Below are 21958 nucleotides of genomic sequence, written 5' to 3' on the forward strand. Positions count from 1 at the left end.
TTTGTGTTAAAGGACAAAATCCGCTGTCTTTCTCCGATGGAACAGTGAACCGGGTAACAAATTGAGTTTGGTGGATTTGAAGTTTTATTGTCTAATGTGTTCATTTACTTTCAACACTTTGTTCTTCAGACATTTTGACCCCTAACCCCCCGAAGATATTACTTTAAAAAATTGCAAAATTTGGCCTTATGGAGTGCTACATTTGCCATATGTGCAGGTAGATGTGTAACCTTCATGAAAACAGTCACAGACCTCTTATTATGATGTCATGGTGTGCATGTGAAAATGTAGTCCTGAGTATGAGTTGACATCAATCAGCTATACTGTAAATATTTACTCAATTTATTATGATATTGCAAATATGTGTCCAGGTAAATGAATTTGTGTATTTTTGTAGTCTTTTTTTTTTTTTTTTTTTTTTGGGATGCAGAGTCAAAGCTTGTGTAAAGAGCGAACACATTACACACGACAACATGCACAGGCCCATAACACATACAATAAATATAGGTAGCGGGAGACAAGAGGGGGAAAGAGAGTAAAGCATACAAGCACAACAACAGTAGAGAACAGGGACGTCGGTAGATCTGTGAAAGCGAAAGGGCCGGTGGTGGGTGGAGGGAAGGGGTACACAGTATAAAGCAAATTAACACTACTAGGAATTTCAGGAAAGAAGTTGGGGATTGAAAGAGGCGGATTTCCTTCGTCTGGCTCCGTTCCTTCTTCTGTACATGTTTAAGGTGTGAGTTTGAACTCACGTAAATTAAATTAATGATCACAATATTGCAACGGCCATATTGCTCGGCTCATCATTGTCATTGGATCACAGCGAGATATTTTTTGACCAATCGAGACATGGCATATCATTTCTTGGAACGATCAGTTGGACCCCTGTAAACGTTGGACCGTTCCGACTCCCCAACTCACACCAGTAAATGTCAAATAATGCTATTGGGCAGCTTCGTCAATCTAATACTGTGAGTACTGATTTTGTTCTTCACGTGATGGATAAAGTTTACATGCACATTCCCTGTATCTTTCTCTACTCTCTTCGTCTTTGTTGTTCGCTTTATTAGTCCCCTACCAGTGTACACCGGAGGGGTCTATATGTTTGCACTCCGTCCCTCCGTCTGTCAGTCTGTCAGTCTGTCCGTCTGTCCGTCTGTCCATCAGTCATGCAAAGAACAGTTTTCCGGACTTTTTTTCTAAACGCTTAATGCTAATGATTTCAAACTTGGTACATGGTTTCCTCATGATAAGTTACAGATCACGTTCGAACTTCACGACGTTTCGATCATTTTTGACAAAGTTATGACACTTTGAACTTTGGTAATTTCCCCAACAGTTTTCCAGACGACAGACTGCCGGTAGGGGACATGTATTGCAGCGCAATACTCAGAATGCTTGTGTAATTTGCCTTTTTTCTTGTGACTTTGCATAAGTTGCTTTGCAAGTGTAAGTTGATGTAATAACATCTGCTCATTATTTAACTCTCTCTTCCTTCGGCCGTACCCCATCCACTTTGGGTCAGCATGTCATAGAGCATGTATACTTGACCCTAGTCTTTCTTGATCTGGCTGACCTGGCCTGATATTTGAGTCAAGCTGCAGGAATTTGGAATTGATTAAGATGCTAATGACAACTCGTCCGGTCTTCCTGAATGACAACATAGGATCTTTAAAATCCCCGCACTGATGCTGGTATATCGGAGACCCAAATGAATGTCCATCCAATGGTACCTGTCGAACTATTCAACTCTTTAACTGTTTTTTACTCGCTCTTTCTGCAAAAGAGAGGCTTGTGGAGGAGCAAGGGTTCCCTTTAACTCAGATATTCAACGAAATCAAATAATTATTCAACTAAATGAAACGAAATAATTAATTATTCAACTAAATTTTAAAAAAATATTATTCAAATATCTGGTTAGGATCCCAGCTCAAAATGAGAAGGTCGATCAAATTTTAACACACACTTAACCACAATTAAGACTACTCACCTTCAGAGAAACGTTACCACGGACGTGGCTCTCACATTTCTAATAAGATAAAAATATCTGAACTTCTGATGATCACCAATTAATGTGAACAAATGATTTGCAGAAAAAACAATTGATGTTGATTCCTTGTTGAGATAAAAAGAAATGCAAGTCACAACTCTCCAGTACACTGGTTATACTATGTACCACTGAGCTGCAACCACTGGTGTATTTAAGGGTGAAAATAGTGGTGACTTTCACCACTGGGTACCCTGGGTCCACAGGGCCACCTTCCCCAGTAACTATTTCCCCTTGTTCCTTTGCTGAACATTATGGGCTTCAAATTCTGCTCCTTTAATATAAAATTTGAGCCCTGCCAGAGACTTATGCTATGTTTGTAACCAAGGACCAAAGGGCATAACTTATGGATGAGAGATATCACACGTCTTTGGTAAGAGAAGCCAGGAGTGCATGTCTCCTTATAATTTTATTGAATGAGAATTTATGGTTCTTCTTCCTCGTTCGTTTGTAGCAAAGGCTGCGGGGTAACATCATTGGCTGAGGGTGCTGCTATGCCACTGATGCAATTCCAAATTTCGATTTGCTACTGATGCCCTCTGCTGGTTAGGAAAGGAATTTGTAATTTGTTCCATGGTTCCGGCGATAGCTCACCGACTCTTCGTGAAGGACACCACGGGATCTTTAACATCCACCAATGAATGCTGGCAGACCTGATGACAGCACACAAATTGATGAATCACCCTACCTGGAAAACAATGTTTATAGCTGTGTCCAGATTGAACCCAGTCTAGACATTGTCAAGGCGTGTGTACGTACCTTTCGGCCATCCTGTCATGCCTGGTTATATCATTGTAAATAAATCAGTTACAAACTGAGAAATCCATGTTAGTATGACACTGGAATTAAAAAAAAAATTTTTTGCCAATGACCTCATATTTTCTTTGTGGCTGCTTCTTCTATTTCATCCCCCAGGCTCTGCTTCTTCTTCCTCTTCTTGTTCCTATTCAATGAATGTCTCAAACTGATGACCAAATTAATCATAATTAGTACTTGATTCATTTGGCTGGCAGTATGGTGGAGAAGTAAAGTACTTACCTTTGAGCTGTCAAGTCTGGGTTCTACTGTTGTCCTGACTATAAGCTGTCTGATTCTTGCTTCACGGGCAGGGCGTGTTGCATCACAAAGCATGCCATCCTTCAGTTGGATGTTAAGATGAGGTCCCCACTGCTAGCATTAGCTGGTGGACGTTAAAGATCCCACGATGTCTTTCAATGAAAAGTTGGGCAAGTAAGCGCTGGCTCCCAGACATTTCTGCCAGTTTCAGTTTTCAGTACCGGTGTGTACCCCGGTTTAGAATAGGTACACCGTATCCCCCCGTGTCGTAAGAGGCGACTAAAAGGGTTGGCGTCAGGAAGGGCATCCGGCCATAAAAACATTGCCTCAAAAATAGAACCATGACAATTTGGAGAAGATTGTCATGGGGACCGCAAGGCTAACCCCCGCTCTTGCAGGGAAAATGGCCTTAAAATGCCTGTTGTTGTTGTGTTGTTGTCTGCCAGTTTCAGTAAAACGTCGGCCCTGGCCAAGCGGTTCATAAAAAATAACCTGCGCTGAGCAAACACGTTGAATTGGCCACCGACACCAACTTAATGGGAAATGGCATGCGGAGGAGAGAGGGATGACTTGATTGATGTGAACACGTCACATGCCCTTTTTGAAATCTGAAATTCATCTCCGATATTCTCCTGCTTCATATTCAATATCAAATATAATTTGGCCTTTTTGAGATATCATATCTTTATAAAGCATGAATATTCTTTCTACAAAGTGAGTAACTTGGCTGTTTTTTCACATTAATGTTTCATAATGACAGAAACAAGTTAACATGCGAGGCAATCTTAGAGAATTTTAAAAAAAAGGAAACAAAAGGAATAAAACTTGGCAAGTGCAAATTATTTGGAAAGCCAAAAATAAATAATCCAGGCCTTAATCTCTGTCCAAATTCCATCCATGATGTTAGGAAAAAACACTGTGACAAACATTGCATTGGAAACTGGGCCACGTTTAGAATATTGTTTCATATATTCATCAATCAACAAACAGAATTCATTTTGTCAATGTTCATCCATCTCCAAAGTTGTGTACAATTAGGTTGTTTAGAACCTATCAATTGGGTTGTTGTTGTTTCAACGAGGCCGGTGAACAATACGCGTTGTGTTGTCCAAGAAGGATGTTGTTAACTGGGGATCCTTTGCATTTCAAAACGAATTTGCTTCGACTGCAGGTTGTATGGAACAGCATATGCAGCAGTTGGCATTCCTGTGGATACGAGACTCTTTGGAAATTACCATGGGATGATGTCCCCTTTGAAGGGGTTTTCTGCCTCGTGATGGGCCACTGTGGTCGGTTAAGCATGCTCGATTGAAGCCGGTTTGAATCCAGAGAAAAAGCAGTCCTCCCATGCAGACGCTGCGCAATTCTTTCACGCGAAGGCATCTTTTTCATCACAGTTCTCACCGCAACCTAACAAGATGTTGGTGAAAAGATGACCGAATACCGTTCTCAATTCAACATAACACGTGCGAACGTTTGTGTCGACCTTTTCAATGAGCCACAGTTTCTGTTGTTCAAAATATACGAGAGAAGCTAATAATTATCGCCAACGGTCAAGCGATTGATGCCTCCGCCACCGAGGATTGATGGTGGTTATGTTTTCACCCCTGTCTGTCTGTCTGTCTGTCTGTCTGCTTTTCTGTCTGTCGGTCGATTTGTTGAGCTGTGTTTCTAAAAAAGCAGGATATCCTAAAAAGTTATGGACGGTTTCGAATGAAACTTGTTGGACAGGTTGGTTATGTGACAAGGACAAATTTATTTGATTTGGGTGAGAATCCAAATCCGGTTACGAGATTTAAAAAAATTCTTTCAAGTGATTCTTCACCATTGAGAGATAGGGCCAAAACCGATATATAGCACGATATTTCAAAAACGTTTTGGACAGATTTGGACAAAACTTGGTGGACAAGTAGGGTGTATGACAAGGATGAATTGATTCGATTTTGGTGACGATCCCAATCTAGATCCGGTTACTAGATTTTTGAAATTAAATTTTTAAGTGATTCTTCACCATTGAGAGATAAGGCCAAAGCCGATATATAGCGCAATATTTCAAAAAGTTATGGACGGATTCGGATGAAACTTGTTGGAAAAGTTGGGTGTGTGACAAGGACGAATCGATTCGATTTTGGTGAAGATCTGGATACGGATACGATAATTTAATTATTTTTAATTATTTTTCTTGAAACTAAACAGGGCTAAAAAAGTAATAGGGCTAATAAAGTGATATAAAAAAAAAAAACCACCTTTAGAGGCCATTTTTCCCCGCAAGCGGGGGTTGGCCTTTTTCGGGAACCGTGGTTGTTGTTGTTTTGTTGTTTTTTCGGTCCCCTTTTTGAAGCAATGTTTTACGGCCGGATGCCCTTCCTGACGCCAACCCTTTTTGCCGCCTTTAACGACAAACAGGGAATTACCAGTGAACTGGTCCTCAAATTAGCCGACCTCGGAAGGATGACAGGCTGAGTCAACCCCCCTGGCGTTAATTCAGCGATCGACCGGGATTCGAACCCAGGATCCTAGGATCCTTAGCAGGCACCCTAGCCGTTAGCCCAACACCAGGGTAATAAAGTGATCTGTGGCATGGTATTTCAAAAAGTTGTGGATGATTGTGACCAAACTAGGTGGATGTGTTGGGTAAGTGAGAAGAACAATCCAATTAGATTTTTGTTCATGTCAAATCCAGATCCGGCCTACCAGTGGGATACAAACCGTAAACTGTTCAGCCTGGCGGAGGTTTGCACTGTACCGGGTGCCATTCTAGTTTCGTTTTTAAATGTATAATTTTCACTTTTGTGGATCCTGCTAATGATAATAAACATTGTATGCGTGGAACTGAAACAATAGGAAATAATTGAAAGCACACAAATCTGAGTTCAGCAAAAATGAGCAGTCAAGATTTTTTGTCTGTATCATGTTGGTGATGGAACACATTGTCATGTATTCGATTTTTGGCCTTGTGATTTATTGGTTCTGCAGTACTGAATGGCTCAAACAGGGAGCATTATTTGTTGAGTCGCTGCACCCACAATTGCCGTAAATTACTAAACGAGTAATGTATTATAATCTGTAGAAAATTGAGATCTCCTTATTTACTTTCCTTTGTTATTTTCTTGCCAACGGTAGAAGTTCTCTGTTGTAAACTCTTTAATAAACAACCTCATGAGTTTCCCACTTTGGTGAATAGTAACCAAATCCCGCATGCACATTTGTCAAACAATGCAACTGTCGATTGGGCATGCTTTGTTGTGGCAAAAACTGATTTTCGAAACATATTGATGCATAATAAATTTGAAACTATATAATTTCAGCATTAAGAGTAATTTTCAGGATTAAGAATAATTAGAAAATTAACACAAGTTTTCATCATCCATACAGCATGAAGCTAGTGGTGACTTAACGGTTAAGGCAGTTTCCTTAGGATGTTAAGGTCCTGAGTTCAAGCCCCAACCGTGTCAAAATAACACCAGTCAAGTTGACTCAGCCTGTCTTCCTACTGAGGTCGGGAGAATGAGTACCAGCTTGCTGGGATGGAGCCAGTGAAGTATGGCGTTTTGGAGTGGCGACCCATCCAGGATTGTGCCCCCTAACCAATGAAACTGTCTCAGCACCGCTATGTGTCTGATGGTTTAAAGAGGATCATCCATCGACGCACAATGACTCCACAGACATCACCTTATACCTGATCTACACTCCTATGCCACAATTATGGATTTTGCCTGCTTTTCCATGATTAGAGCTGCGCATAGTTTGAGGAATTATCTCATAAATTTGAATAGTTATTTTTTGCTGCAACATGATACCACAAAACCATTAAAATTTATAATCACAAAACAAAACACTGAAAAACCCTCAAATTGAAGTCCCATACAGATGAAGATGTAATTAAGAGTGGTGAAAAATTAATGTCTTACATTTATTTCCCCAAATCCACATGTACAGTTACTCTTGAATAAAGCAAAAGTTATTCATTCCCTCTGCAATCTGCATTCCCACAAAACAGTTGGTTTAGGCATTTAATATGATAATTAATATTATTTCACTCTAGGTCAATGTATGTCCACACTTTTCCAAGAGGGTTAGCGTGCGCATGACAAGTCATGGTTATTGCTGGCTGAGAAGTAACTTTAGACAGTTTACCACTCTGTTACAGGGTACTGTTGCAGGTGAAGGCAGGAATTTGGAATTTAGATACGTTGTTGGCACTCAATGTCCTACTCTCATTAAAGTAAGTGTGGGATCTTCAATATCCACCAACAAATGCATTGAAGATTAGACACCCTAGGGCCTAGGCAATGGTGCTCTGAGGGATGGCACATCCACTGATGTAACACCTTGCCCGTGAATCACCCAGGATGGTAGTCTATAGTGGGGTCGGCGATTGTACGCAGCTCAACCACTTTCTATCAAAAGCGACCTGCCATCAAATTAAATGAATATCCAAGTAATAGCTAGGGGTGTTTTGGTGAAACAAGTTGACTCGTGTATCTTAAAGTTCATCATGTGTGGATTTTGTCTGATTTAATAAGATTCTTTCAGATGTTAACATTTCATTTTTCATATTTAAGTACAAGACATCCTTTCTCAACAAAGTTGCGACCTTCTGATGTCTTCTGAGGGGCATGCCATGGCTTATGAGGAAGAAGATTTTTCTGAGCTGTGCATACACAACATTGGTGTAAGAAAAGAAAGGGCCGGGGCTGTTTTAGGGACTTGAAGTCTGATTAAACTCAGTCCGAGTATTAGACTGCATTCGCTGCTGACTGATGTCAACATCAGGCTACCCATGGCAATAGGAATAACAAACAAAATGAAAGTGTGAATAAATCCTGCTTTTCAAGGCCTTTTTTTGAAAAGCACGCTTGTAACATAAGACAGATATAATACAAGAATAACAGAGCCCAAAGTTGCTAAACATCACATACATCACGGGACGCTAATCGACAGTGATGCATGCGAGTCGGCTCTGCTTTTCTTGCTTGGTCTCACCAACATCATCGTGCGCTCGCAGGTCTCGTGTACGACGTCCTCATGCTGAAGCACCAATGCATCTGCGGAGACATAAACAATCACCCTGAGCACACAGGCCGCATACAGAGCATCTGGTCACGCCTGCAGGAAACTGGACTGCTCAACAAGTGCGAGGTAAGCCTGAATGTGCCTTTGCTAAAATCCAGCTGTTCTTCTGAGACATGAAGTGCCGCAAATATTTTGACTGGAGAACTTGCACCTGCCAGTCGCACTTCCAACAGGACTATTCTTTGAATTCCCTTTTTGACACCGACGAATTTAAATGGGAAATAAATATGAGTTTTGTCTTCCTCCTGTTGCACTTTCTTCTTCTTTTTTCAAAGGAAACTAAGATAATTTTTTGGGTATCTTGCAAAACTTTTTAAAAATGTTTTGCAAAGAGAGGGTTTAACAGCATGGGCGATGTCCATCCGCACACCTGATTCAGCCAGACCTGCCTGCTGACAGATTTATCCTTGACGAGAGATAGTGTCGGTATCTTGAGATTAGCACAGCGTGTGCTTCCTGCTTTAAACTGGGTGGCCCTTTATATATATTTTCATTCCTCCGCCTCTTAGTCTCAACTTTTAATGCAACACATCCTGAACATCCTCGTCCACCAAACACAGGTGTCGGTTGGTGTGCTGCGGAACAAACATGGCAGCAATATGTCATTGTCTTGTTTATAATTATGGGTACATTTATAATTAGATGGTCGTGTTTGTAAATGTAGATGTGCACAAAAGAAAGCAGGGGGGCAGTCCAATTATACAAAAACAAATGACTTCATAAATGCAGACATGCACAGGGAAACCATGAACATACTACAACCCAGGATTAAGTGTGGCATCCTCTTTAGTTATAATCAACCATATATCAGTTGTTTAGGCTGTGGCCAACACAAACACAAGAAGGAATTGTTTCAGCATAGCTCTGTCCTTCCTCTAATTTTGGCCACTGCAGATATTGACTTAGCTCTGAAGCAGGCACAGAGTGGGAGGGCTGGCAGGCAGGGAATTGGGTGAACTTTGGCTAATGATTCATCCAGCATGATGTATTGAAATGCCTGGTGAGACAGCGCTCAACCACCTTGGATCTGCTACCAGAAACGTCACCCACAGGGGCCCACGAAACCTCGGCTTGCGAATGCCGCAGGTTCTCACAGGTATGGCCCTGCCATGAGTGTTGGCCCTCACAGGTATGGCCCTGCCATGAGTGTTGGCCCTCACAGGTATGGCCCTGCCATGAGTGTTGGCTCTCACAGGTATGGCCCTGCCATGAGTGTTGGCCTCAACGCAATAGCCACTCGTGATGCACAATTTCTCCTGTAGTCACCCAGATATCATTACTTGAACTTGGCCCACTGGAATGGGATGCTACCTGCTAGTACGAGGTTTGTGACTCAAGCGGAAAGTTGCAACAAATCTTCTCAGCCTTTGCTCATGTTCTTATTTTCTATGCCATCTTTCTGGCCTCTGCGACTGTGCCCATGCTGTGACATGGCATTTTGTACTTTACTAGTTTAACCACCTTTGCCATTTATCACTGTGGGATCGCTCGGTCATTTTAAACTTTTGTCACATCTGTGCTTGCAGAATTGCACTTGCATTCAAATTTAACGGTTCTACTCACTTCAACGGTGTCCCTGCTCCAGACACAATCTCAACAGCAGATCCTGAATGACAGATTGGCATCAGTGATGCTACACTAGATTGGCATCAGTGATGCTATTAATAAGTTCTGCCATTGACAGTCACAGTTCTTACACAAGGGATGCTGAGCTTATAATTCCTGTAGATACTGACCTTGAATAATTGATGTCAGTAACTGAAAAAAATACAAAATCCTTACTGTTACAATGTACGAGCGCAAACCTTTATGCACGGCTGTACATGCGAAATCATGCATAAACACGTTACAGATGTGAATCCCACAGACCCCCAATATACCCACAGCCCTTAACAGAGCACTCTCGTCAACTGCAATGCCACCAACTCTAAAGACCGATTTTTTTCCAAGTTGAAGCAATCTTTTCTGCTGTGTAGCATTCCATTTACCCATAGTTACCACAGATCATTTAGTTATTCAGAATTGAAAAGCCATATCCATTCGCTGGTGCTACTGTGTTGTACATTGGGCTTCACTCCGAGTTTCCAAGAACCAACGATGACGATGGATATAAAACACAAAACTGAAAAAGAAATGCTCGCACAAAACTGTCTCGGTGTAATACCGCCCCAGAAGGCGCTAACCAAATTGGTGCTTGGCCGCGGTGTGAGCAAATATATTCCTGGACTAATTTTAATTTACTATTTTTCCATGTGAGCCGAAAGTCGAACTCCACCGAGGCATTCACACTATGAAGCTCTGTGCCGCATTTAGCGATTCTAGCTGCCCTCATTGTCCAGTTATTCTGCCGACAAACAAACATGCAGACAATTATTTAATTATTATTATTTATTTATAATTATTTATTATTATCAATTGCAATACTCACACGGCCATGGCTCAAGCAATTGAATTCTTTACCGGCAAAAATTATGCCGGTGGACTTCATGGAGATGGAACTCAAGTGCTGATGGATAGAGATCTCCACATGGTATACCTACGATGGAGCCCTCTCCCAAACATACTTCCTGTCCATAAGCTGAACTTATAGCTCTCTTTACTTTCCTATAGCTGTGAAAATTCCATTTTGGTATTTCGCACCTACATGAAATCTGTTCAAAGAAGTACGGAAAATCTGAATCAATTGAAAGGATATTTGAACAGTTTCCGTATACTCCAGAGATAATATAATTTCTGTCCAATGGAGTGTTCGTATTTTGTTGTGTTGAAACAAGTGTTTTAGTGAAGGTTGGTTACATATGACGTATTTTCATTGGCCATTTGGAGTGAGTGCCAGACTTGGAACAGTCTTACGTTTTGGGCAAACATGGCAAAAGAGCGTGTTCAAACTTATTGAGCTCGTTACACATTATAACTGTGCTGCATTGCTTCCGCCATCTTGCCATCTAAGTCATCACCCCTTTTACTTTGATGTGATTCTGTGTGATTGCTGTGGACGGTCTTTCCCTATTTTTCTCTTTACAAGATCGAGGTTCATTGAAGAGCAAGGTGATCGAGGGTATGAACTGACATCGGAGTACTGACACAATAAAATAAGTAAGGGCATGGACAAAGCGCAAAAGAGGAGAGACACGAGAGGGGTTAAGACAGCAACCTGCAACTAAGAGGGTTGGGTTTGGAGAGGATAAAGGGGGTCATACAGAAGATGAGAAGGACAATGGATGACATTGTAGAGGTGGTAGACCTCCTTACACAAGGTGGTGGTGCCATGGAGGGAAGAATGGGATAGGACGGCCTCTGGACAGCACAATAGTAGTAGCAAGGAACAAAAGAGTTGAGGTGTGTAGTTTTGACGTCAGCCTGGAGTTTGGAAGTTTAGATAGGAGGTGGTTACTGGAGTTGCTGGTGACAATCGGAGTCTGTGAATGCTTGCGAAAGTGATTATAATGGCTCCTTTCTAAGAAGAAGTAACTAACAATGTAAATTGAGGATTATGGTGACGAGTAGAATTGGCGTTAAAACTACAAAAGTTAAAAAGTTGTGCTGCATTTGTGCTGAAGTTAGCCTTGTTAGTTAGAATTAGAGTTAACATTAATCCAATCAGTTCTTCACATTGTTACTTGCAAAAGCTGAGATTTTGCAAGTATATTGGGTGGTCTTGTCCGTTATTCTGTCTGCATGCCTGTTTGCTTGTCTGTCTGTCTGTTAATCGCCTACAGGTCACAATTTGAAACCGATCTTCACGAAACTTCACCAGATGGCAGAGTTGGTCATAACTAAGAAGCCTATTGATTTTGAGGTCAAAGGTCATCTTGAGGTCAAATTTCTAAAATTGTCATTTTTCATCCAATAGACTTGAAAATTGAACAGCATTTGCACATTGCGACAATACATTGGGAAACCAACTATTTTTAAGGTCAAAAGGTCAACTCAAGGTCAAGCTTCTAAAATCATCAATTATCTGAAAAATCATCACTTTTCATCCAATTAACTTGAAAATTAAGCAGCAATTACATAGTACATCACTGAATTGGGAAACCCACTATTTTTTGAGGTCAAAAGTTCAAAGGTCAACTCAAGGTCCAAACTTCTAATATCATCAATTTTCATCCGAAAAATAATCCATTTTAATCCAATTGACCCAAGCTTTGATTAAGATCGTCAATTTTAATCCTAATGAAATGGACAATTTGATGTATCCATGGCAACTTTGCGCTGATTTTGCAAGCATCGTGCTCTCCACGACATCTTTATTATTTTATTGATTTTTTTTGACTTGATTCTGAAGCACGAGAAAAACTAGTTGATTTTCAAATTATAAGCATCTGCTTTCGTGTAATGGACCACCTATTTATTAATACACAATTATGGAGGCATTTTGAACCTCTCATCCCCTCTCAATCTCCACCTCATGGTCCGCACGTGCCCCTTCCCCCGACTTTACTCTTATCTCCTCTAAAACATCTCTCCATTCTTTCCCACTCCTCACACACTCCCCTACCTCGATTTCTCTGCCTTATTATCCTTCCTCTTCCTTTTCTAAATTTGCATTTTCCCAATTTTGGCCTCCTCTAACAGAATACATAACACCTCCTCTAATAATAAGACCTACCTTACCCTTCATTTGGTTGTGTTACACATGCACTGGAATCTGTTCAAAACCTTCTGCGAACGTTTCACTTATGCCCATTTATCATGCCTCTCTGCTCCCTGCATTACATAATTTGTGTGCTTTTGTTTAGTATTAGCTTCGTGCAGTTTTCCATGGCCATGTTCTCTGTGCATAGTACTTTGAACTTCACTGAACGTCCCCTCCATCTTCATCTCCCATTTTTTGCAGGTAAGGCAATCTCTTCATTTTACACTTGTTTTTTACTTTGTTGCACATTTTCCGTTCCCTTTCACTTTCTCTTTCACCACTATTCCATTATTATGGGCTGCAGCCATATAGCATCTGCTTAAATAAATAGAGCAAATTAAAGAAAACAGGAAATCTTCAGGTTTTTTAAAATTACATTTATTTTAATAGTCCCTCGTGATCTGCAGTATACTTCAGTACATGAGTTCCAATAAAGGCCAGCCAGACATGTTGTGTTACAGTTTTGAGGTATATTAATGTGTTGAGCATGCTTGTAAAATGATCCTTTTTTCCAACACTTGTGAAGGTGAAATTCTCACGATGGAATATATTCTATCTATACAGTACATGAATACGTGAGGGTGTTGAGGGGGTCGACCCTTATGGAGCTAAAGGCCTTTTCCTTGATGGACCCCAGCCCCTGCTGACCCCACAGCCGGCAACTGGATGTTGTCCCATAATGCAAACCACTCTTCAATTTTCACATCACCATCGTCCTCGGTGTCCACATCTCTAAGAATGTCAACTTTCTCTTCTATATATCTTCTTCTATTCTTTTCCTTTTCAATATAATAATCTTTCTTATCGATTTATTGATATTTTTATATATTTATGTATTTTTAAATATTGTCATAATGCACGGTAAGGTGTCAAGTGGGGGTCGGGGGGGGGGGGGGGGAAGGGTGCCAGAGATATTGGCCAGATGAGAAAGAAAATAAATAAATGATTAATAATTAAAATAAATAAATAATAATCATAAAATAATTTTTAAAAATTTCAATTGACTAATAGAATACCTAAACCACCACCGTTTCATCCGAATCTGTAACTTTAAAAAAATTAATGAATTAAGTGATTAATCGAATAATTAAATAATTAATCGATTAATTGATTAATCAATAAATCAAAAATAGCCTTTATAACCACATTACTTGGTCACTGTCGTGTCCAAATATCAGCTTCCTCGCTCAAAAGGTGCCTGAGATATTGCCCAGATGAGAAAGAAAACAAATAAATTATTAATAATGAAAATAAATAAATAATAATCATAAAATAATTTTTAAAAATTTCAATTGACTAATAGAATACCTAAACCACCACCGTTTCATCCGAATCTGTAACTTTAAAAAAATTAATGAATTAAGTGATTAATCGAATAATTAAATAATTAATCGATTAATTGATTAATCAATAAATCAAAAATAGCCTTTATAACCACATTACTTGGTCACTGTCGTGTCCAAATATCAGCTTCCTCGCTCAAAAGGTGCCTGAGATATTGCCCAGATGAGAAAGAAAACAAATAAATTATTAATAATGAAAATAAATAAATAATAATCATAAAATAATTTTTTTAATTTCAATTGACTAATAGAATACCTAAACCACCACCGTTTCATCCGAATCTGTAACTTAAAAAAAAATTAATGAATTAAGTGATTAATCGATTAATTGATTAATCAATAAATCAAAACTAGCCTTTATAGCCACATCACTTGGTCACTGTCGCTTCCAAATATCAGCTTCCTCGTACAATTATCTCTCTCGTGGATGTGTGCATCTACAACATGGACAGATGTTGTTCTATTGGCAGGCCTACCAGTCTGTCCGATGGCATCGAGCCCGAAAGATGTCCATATATGGGCATTGGGCATGCCCCCAGGCATCTCGTGTCTTTAAGCTAACGCTAACCCATGATCTCACACATGGGTCACGCTGATTGGCTGTTGACTGCAGAAGAAATGCCATATAACCATAGATAACAACGGAGAAGGTTCAATAATATAGGGAGGGTAGAAGGCAGGGAGTAGATACAGGCACTGTGGTGGAGCATACGAGGTATTTTTCACAAGTGCTCGACACGCTTCATCATTGATGAAAATCACAGCAAACTTATATCCCTTTCACACAACACACTGCTTACCCCAGAGTATACAGGGTATACTTACCCTGGGGAAAAAGTTCTTACACCATGGTTATTTACCCTTCTGTCCCTTTCACCCCAGTTTAGCTAACCCCGTCGTTCGCTTGACCTGGGTCAGGCCTCCCCGTGGTATATCAGTGCCTTTTCAGATTATACTTTCGTGATTACCATCCTGTGAGTGGAGTTGGACCCACAATGCTTTGCTTGCAGTGGCCACATTCGCAGTACTGTCACAACACAGAAAATGGTGCCAGTTCCTGAAGCTATGCTTACCGTTTTTCTCTTGATTTTTAAACGATTTTGTGAAGGAGTATATCATATTGTCCAACCAGATTTGGCGACACTGTCGACAGCTTCAAAAATATAAGATTGACTGCACTGTTTGTGGATTGTCGTTGTTGTTTGTTTTTGTGTTTATTTTTTTGTTTGTTTTTGTGCTTATGTTGTCTGTGGCTTTGGCGGACATCATACTACATGTTGACTGAGACCCAGTAAACAACACCTTTTTTCCTTTGACCACACACGATTGCATAAATCGTTACCCCCAACTAAATGAATCCCGCCCGTTTCACACTCCATCCAATACCCCAGGGTACAGTGTTACCTGGCACGGTCTTCAAGCAGCCATCAAACTTCTAGACTGGTCTCCAATTTCTACTGCCTCTGACATCAACACATCCTGGGAATTTTTCAAAAGAAATTTTCTCTGTCATGCACAGATTTATCCCATCTCATCTTCACTTGTCTTACCCTTCCTCCCACCCATGGTATCCTGAATTTTGTGGTAATGCAGTTTCCCTGAAACAACTTGCATTCACCTCATGGAAGGCAAATCCAACTGAAAGCAATCTCTGTTCCTTCCACAAAGCTTGGAACAAGTTTGTGTTTACCCTCAGGAGTGCCAGGAAACAATATCTCTCAAATCTCAAGACTGAACTCTCAAACATGTCTCGCTCCTCCAAATCCTGATGATGGCTGGTGTTTGTTCCCCTCCATCCCCTTACCTCAAATAGCTAGCTACACAGCTGACAACGCACGTGAAAAAGCCGAATGCCTCAACTAAGTGTTTGCTTCAAAATCATGTGTCCCAAACCCATCGCTCTCTGTACTCACCTTACCTAGTTACACCTTAGCTAGTCCCTTGGGGAGAATGCTTTTCCTCATGTCCCTTGGGGAGAATACTGTTACGGACGCGGTTAGATGTGTTATATTTGCCGAGCGGAGGCTCCGCGACCGAACAGTGCTTCCCTGACTAAAACCCGATTTACCCCAACTTTGGCCGTATCGCACCGCAGCTGCCCAATATGGAAAACTCTAAAGCGACCGAATGCAAAGAGGAAGAAGACGTACAGAAGAGTAACGGGGTTTATTATTATTTACACACAAGCAAAAAGGAGCAGTCACGTTTATTTACAGGGACATGAGACGCAGGTGACACAGTGAAAATTATTAGCTTATACAGACTTAGTTACTACCCAGGACAGAACAAACAAAGACACTGACTCACGCGGGGAATTGCAGAGTGGATTGCTGGAAGGAGGTGTGTGGCTGGAGGGGGAGGACGGCACGGAGCTGGCTGGAGCTTGATCCCGCACGGGACGTCGGGCTGGACCTCGACGGCCGCTGATGCCACCGGGCCTGTCGTGTGCGCGGGATCACGGGTCGGAGCTGCTTGGTGGAGCCGACGCGCTGGTGGGGGGGGGTCTGGCGTGACGGGTTCTCTCCTCTCTACGCGCTCTTGCTCTGACGACCCGGCTCATTTTCCTCCCTCCTTGTCTCAACTCAAAGCGCATCTGCTTGTCTCCTCCCTTGAACTCCTCTCCTTTCTCTGTAAAAGCTCATCTCTTTTTGGGAAACGCCCTGCCGTGGGTTATATAGGCCCCGCCCCTCAACCTTTGCGAACCTCCCCGATCGCTCTTCCTCCGCCCTCTCTAGCCAAACCCCTTGGTCATGGTTGGTCGGGTGGGGCTGGCTCACTCCTCCCCTCTCTGACGAGGTGGGGACCCGCCTTTCTTCCCCAACCCTGCCTCGTGGCCAATGGTGGTTGAAGAGAAAACCGCCCAAAATGCAGTTGGCCATCGAAACGAAATGAAAGGGGACCTATTCTTATTTCACTTGGTACAATGGAGTATTATTCTAATGGAAGACAAGGCCTTACTCTAAGACACATAATAAGATATAAGCTATCGAACAGGGGTATTCTATGGTTGGCTGACGTGGATGCTTTATGGACTAATTACCGAGACGCCCTTTCTATCTTTACACAACTCCGGAGGCAGGAGGCGCAGAATAAACAATAATAATAATAATAAAACACACAATAAAAAAATACAGTCCTCATATCCGCAACACTGCACCCTCCTCCTCTTAGGCACGTCCCGGGCCTACAACTTTTATTTCGTGTGACACGTAGGTGTAGTTCCCTCTACTCTTAACCTGACCCTGAGTGCGACGGTTTTAAAACATAAATAAATGTGTCCCGCTGCTCCATTGCACCCTGCCTAACAGACTTACGCCCACAGTTAACGAATTGCGGAATGGTCTTCAAACTATACATTGACGGTGGGGAGCATTATTTACAGTTGACACTACTTTTATTTACAAAACTAACCCAGGACCTGTAATTGTTCTTTCTGGGGGGGGAGACAGTCTGCTCTGCATCAATGCACCATGAAAGCACCTATAACGCACCAATACACCCCCAAGCACCAATCGGTGCAGTCACCACAGTTCATCAATGTTCATGAATAAAAATAAAATCAACAACCCCTAACCCTGCAGGTGATCTCTTGCTCTTCGGCTCCCTCTGCTGGCTATTATTATTTGTTCTTCCAGATGTTGTCTTTTCCTCTGCTGGTGGCCTATTTGTATTAAAACTTGAACCCAACGTGTCCATTTTTATTTATTTATGGCCCACAGGGGCCGACTCGTGTGGTTCACCTGTGGGGCATCGGTGCCCTGTGATCAAGGTCCGCCAGCAAGATTTCGGGCCCTCATGGCCGGTTCCAGCAGAGGGGCCATGCCCCAACCCATGGGGTCCATAGGTGGTGCTCGGCCACAGACATGTGGTCCATCATGTGATGCATCGATGCAGACAGCTGGTTCTGAGAGTTCCGGGCGCACAATGGCCGACTCACGCACGCTCCCCTCGGCGCCCAATGGCGCACAGGTCATGTGGGAGACAAAAGGGGGAAGACAAATGAGCGAGGGGTAAGGTCACAAGGGTACACATCAATAAGGCAATGCAAGGCGAAATGCGTACGGAGGGCGAAGTGAGAAAGCTCGTCCCTACCGTACGTCACCCCCCCCCTGTCACCTACACTACCCTTGTCCTTACCCCATATTTACAAAATCTACACATTTACAAATTCGTCGCTACTGTCACGTCTCCCCATATTTCCCTTATACCAAAATTTGTCTCCACAATCCCTCTACTTCAAAATTTGCCATCACCAAATTCATCATCAATCCTCATAAGGAGGAAGAGATGGAACATCAAGCACAATGTCACACCCACGTCATGATGCGTCTCACAATCCAAAACATTTGCACATAAAAAATAATCAAAACATGGCATGGTGTGGAGGTACCTGTCACCTCAGGTGAGTGGATGCAGATGGTGCAAGGAGACTTCAATCCTAACTATCCTCTAAATGACTTTAACACACTTTACACTACCCGGGGTCTTTCCCTGCCAATCCATTGGCCAACTTACACTATGGGTTCTAAAAACCAATTCCCATTGACCAACTGTGGTGCTTCTCAATTTGGGGTCTCACTCCCCCGATTCATCTCCCGGTGCCCTTGCACAATTTCTGGGCTGTGACGTGTAGCTCTCCCAGCAGGTCTACCCACCTGCACACCTCCACCACTGCAGTTGCCACCCAAGCTTACCTAGCTCCTCACCCTAACCTAACTAACTGGGGAAGGCCCCTCCTGGCTCTGTCACCCCTCGGTGCCCTCTGGCACTGGGCTACCCGGGTCCGTCCTCCGGATCCTCGGGCCCCATCCACAACTACCGGCTCCCAGAGCCCACCTGTGGCCTCACCTGGCCGACATCCTCACAGTGGTGGAGTGCCCAAACCAACTACACACACTAACAGGCTACACGCCCAGCCATTTCCACAACACTAATGCACCCATCCAAACATCATTCTTCCACCCGCACCACAGATGCCAATATCCAACCACAATTTACCTGTACCCTCTACCTAACACTTACACTACCCGCCCCGGGTATTCGTGATGGGGGGGTCCACTCTTCCCCCATTCACACCTTCGCACCATCCACTCCACTCCATTGTTTCCACCATACTCACTCCACGACCATCCACTCCAATACTCCATTTATTCCACACTCCATGTCTTCCACACAACCATTTATTCCCCACACCTGTTCCTCACACCTGTTGGTGCACACCTGTGCACTCACACCTGGTGCCACCTGCACCCTCCTTCTCCCTGGACCATTTGGTCAACACAACACACATCACCATCACCATCACTCAAACACTGCTCCATACACCTGTTCAGTTGCACACCTGTGCAATCACACCTGTTCAATCACACCTGTTCAATCCTCACACACTGCTCAATACACTTGAATACACCTCCAACACTCACACGGCATCATCTGATCTACCTGTTACCCTGCTAACTTAGTGCTCCCCGTCTTCCCTTTAAACTAAGCACATACCACGTCATTATCATCCACACTAATCTACCTGCGTCCCCACTACAGGTATCAGTCACTAACTAAACCTTAACGTTACCTAATGTCATCTTCTAGGTCCCTACACACAATATCCTAGCCCACCCGGGCTAGTTTTCACTGCCATCAACCCCATAACCTCGTGCTCCTTTGCCCCCCCGCTGTGAGGGATGGTGGATTGGCCATCCCATCACATGGGGCATCTCTTACTATAAATTTTGCTTACCAAATTCCAACCAATCAAAAATTTCCAATCACTCTACCAATTCTATTCACTTTTCTAAATTTCGTATCAAATCACTATCACTATCACTATCACCATCATCATCACAGTCCGCTATATCCTAGCCTCGGTGCGTCATGACATCATTAAACTCGGCTTCGTAAAGCCGAGCAATGAATTCGGGTGGTTTGGTCGCCTGCAGGTTGAATCCGTCCGGCTTTCGGTTCAAGGGAGGTGGTTTGGTCGGCCCGAGATTCCACGCACCATCTCGGCGCGGCACCTTGCGGTCCCGGGCCCGATGGCTCAATCTCCCTCGGTCGGAACCCCGTCCCCACGAGGGGGCACCGTTCCGCTTCCTCCCACTCGCCCTTGAACCGGACCGGTCGCCTGGCCCGACAAGGCCCGGACTCGACCGTGCGGGGCGGGGCCAAGCCCGAATCGGCAACGACGCTTCGAAGAGAAACGACGCAGCTTCGATCCGCGCCGGGCCCTGCGTCCAACAAAACACACCGCGCCCCGAGTGCTCGCATCGGCTATCCGTCGCCCGAAACGCTAACCCGGTTGCCGTCGATGCTTCACCTGCATGCTCACACACATACGCTACCCCTTTTACCCTCACAAAACCCGGCGTTCCAACGCCGTCCGTACATTCCACCAACGCTCTCCCTGTTACACACCACACCTCTCACGCACACTCTTGCGCACACCTCGGTCCACACCTCTCCTCCGTTACGTCCTCCGTAACACTCACCATGGGCGTGCACTCTGGCATCCACCCACTAACGCGCTCAGATGGGCTCTCCCACACTCGCGCCATGACCAACTCAGGTGTGCTTCCTCGCACACACTCAACCATTCCAAGCGTGCATTCTCGCACCCGCTCCACCACCAACTCACTCCCCGGGTCACTCTCCGTACACACCGACGTGCATTCTCGCTCGCACTCGGTTTCACTCCCACACTTTATAACACACCCACTCGCCGACGCACACTTTTTCCTCCCACGCGTGCCATTTCCACTCACACGGGACCCTTTACCAACGCCCGGGTGCTTCCTTGATCCCAATCGCGCGACAATTCTCTTGTTGTTAAACATCCTCATGCAAAATCTACCCGCACAATATACAGCACGACTCACCTGGGGGATTCTTTTCTCCACGCGAACCTGCAAACTTCCATTTGGATTAGCGAGTACATCGTCATGATTTGAGCAGGGACTTTGTACATATTCCATTTCTCCCTCCGATTCCTGGGCTACTTCCGTCTCTTCAATTTTAATTGTACCCACTACTGCTTTGTCTTTGTTCCCCTCGAAGACCGTTGGCTTTAATAAAATTCCCTCTACCTCATCGGTCGCCGGCTTTTCCAAACCCCGTGTCGCGATTTCTACCCCCGTCAGTGTACCCGCGCTTTCCTCCGCTTCGCTCAACCAGCGCTTCTCGACCCGCGTTACCTCCTCGTGCACCCCTGGGACCCTCTCGCCCACCATGCGATCCATGGTCTCCCTACATCCTTGAATGCGGTCACCCATTCTGTTCGCAATTTTGCCGATTCGCTCCATTTTGCTTCCTAGCCTCTCAAATTTAGCTTCTAGCCGTTCCCCCATTTCTCCCATTTTGCCCCCCATTTCGCCCATTTTGCCCCCCATTTCGCCCCTCATTGCCCCCATTTGCTCAACCTGAGCATCCATTTTTGCCATCAGTTGGGTCAAGAATAATCTGAGGTCAAACCCGGTTTGCCCAACGTCCCCAGCCGCCACCGCGGGCTCGCCCTCCGCGGCGCCGCTATTTTGGGACCCTTCAACCACGTGCGCGAGCGCGCCATTTTGTGCACCTGATACCCCCTCAATCACCTCCTCCATATACATTTCCCCGAGGTCCTGGGTCGATTCCACCCCATCTATCTCTCCCACCGGCATCCCGTCGCCTTGACCAGCCATGGCGCGATTTCAAAATTCGGGTTTTGCTTTAAAACACAAATTTTCAGCAGCTCGTAATTTTGAGCGCGTTAAGTGCGCTTCGGGCCTCGTATCTCACTCCCTGACACCAATTTGTTACTGT

General features: G+C 43.7%; 1 protein-coding gene across 1 annotated transcript in view; it reads left to right on the top strand.

The window, feature by feature from the left end:
• Positions 1-21958, top strand: part of LOC137430902 (histone deacetylase 4-like) — a 500554-nt gene that overhangs the window by 248445 nt on the left and 230151 nt on the right. The window contains exon 13 of the mRNA XM_078782462.1: positions 8115-8248. Coding sequence (XP_078638588.1) covers positions 8115-8248 — 134 coding nt within the window. The remainder of the gene's footprint in view (positions 1-8114; positions 8249-21958) is intronic.

The sequence above is a fragment of the Myxine glutinosa genome, chromosome 7 (genome assembly GCF_964187855.1).
Source record: "Myxine glutinosa chromosome 7, kmMyxGlut1.1, whole genome shotgun sequence".
In the NCBI taxonomy this organism is placed as follows: Eukaryota; Metazoa; Chordata; class Myxini; order Myxiniformes; family Myxinidae; genus Myxine; species Myxine glutinosa.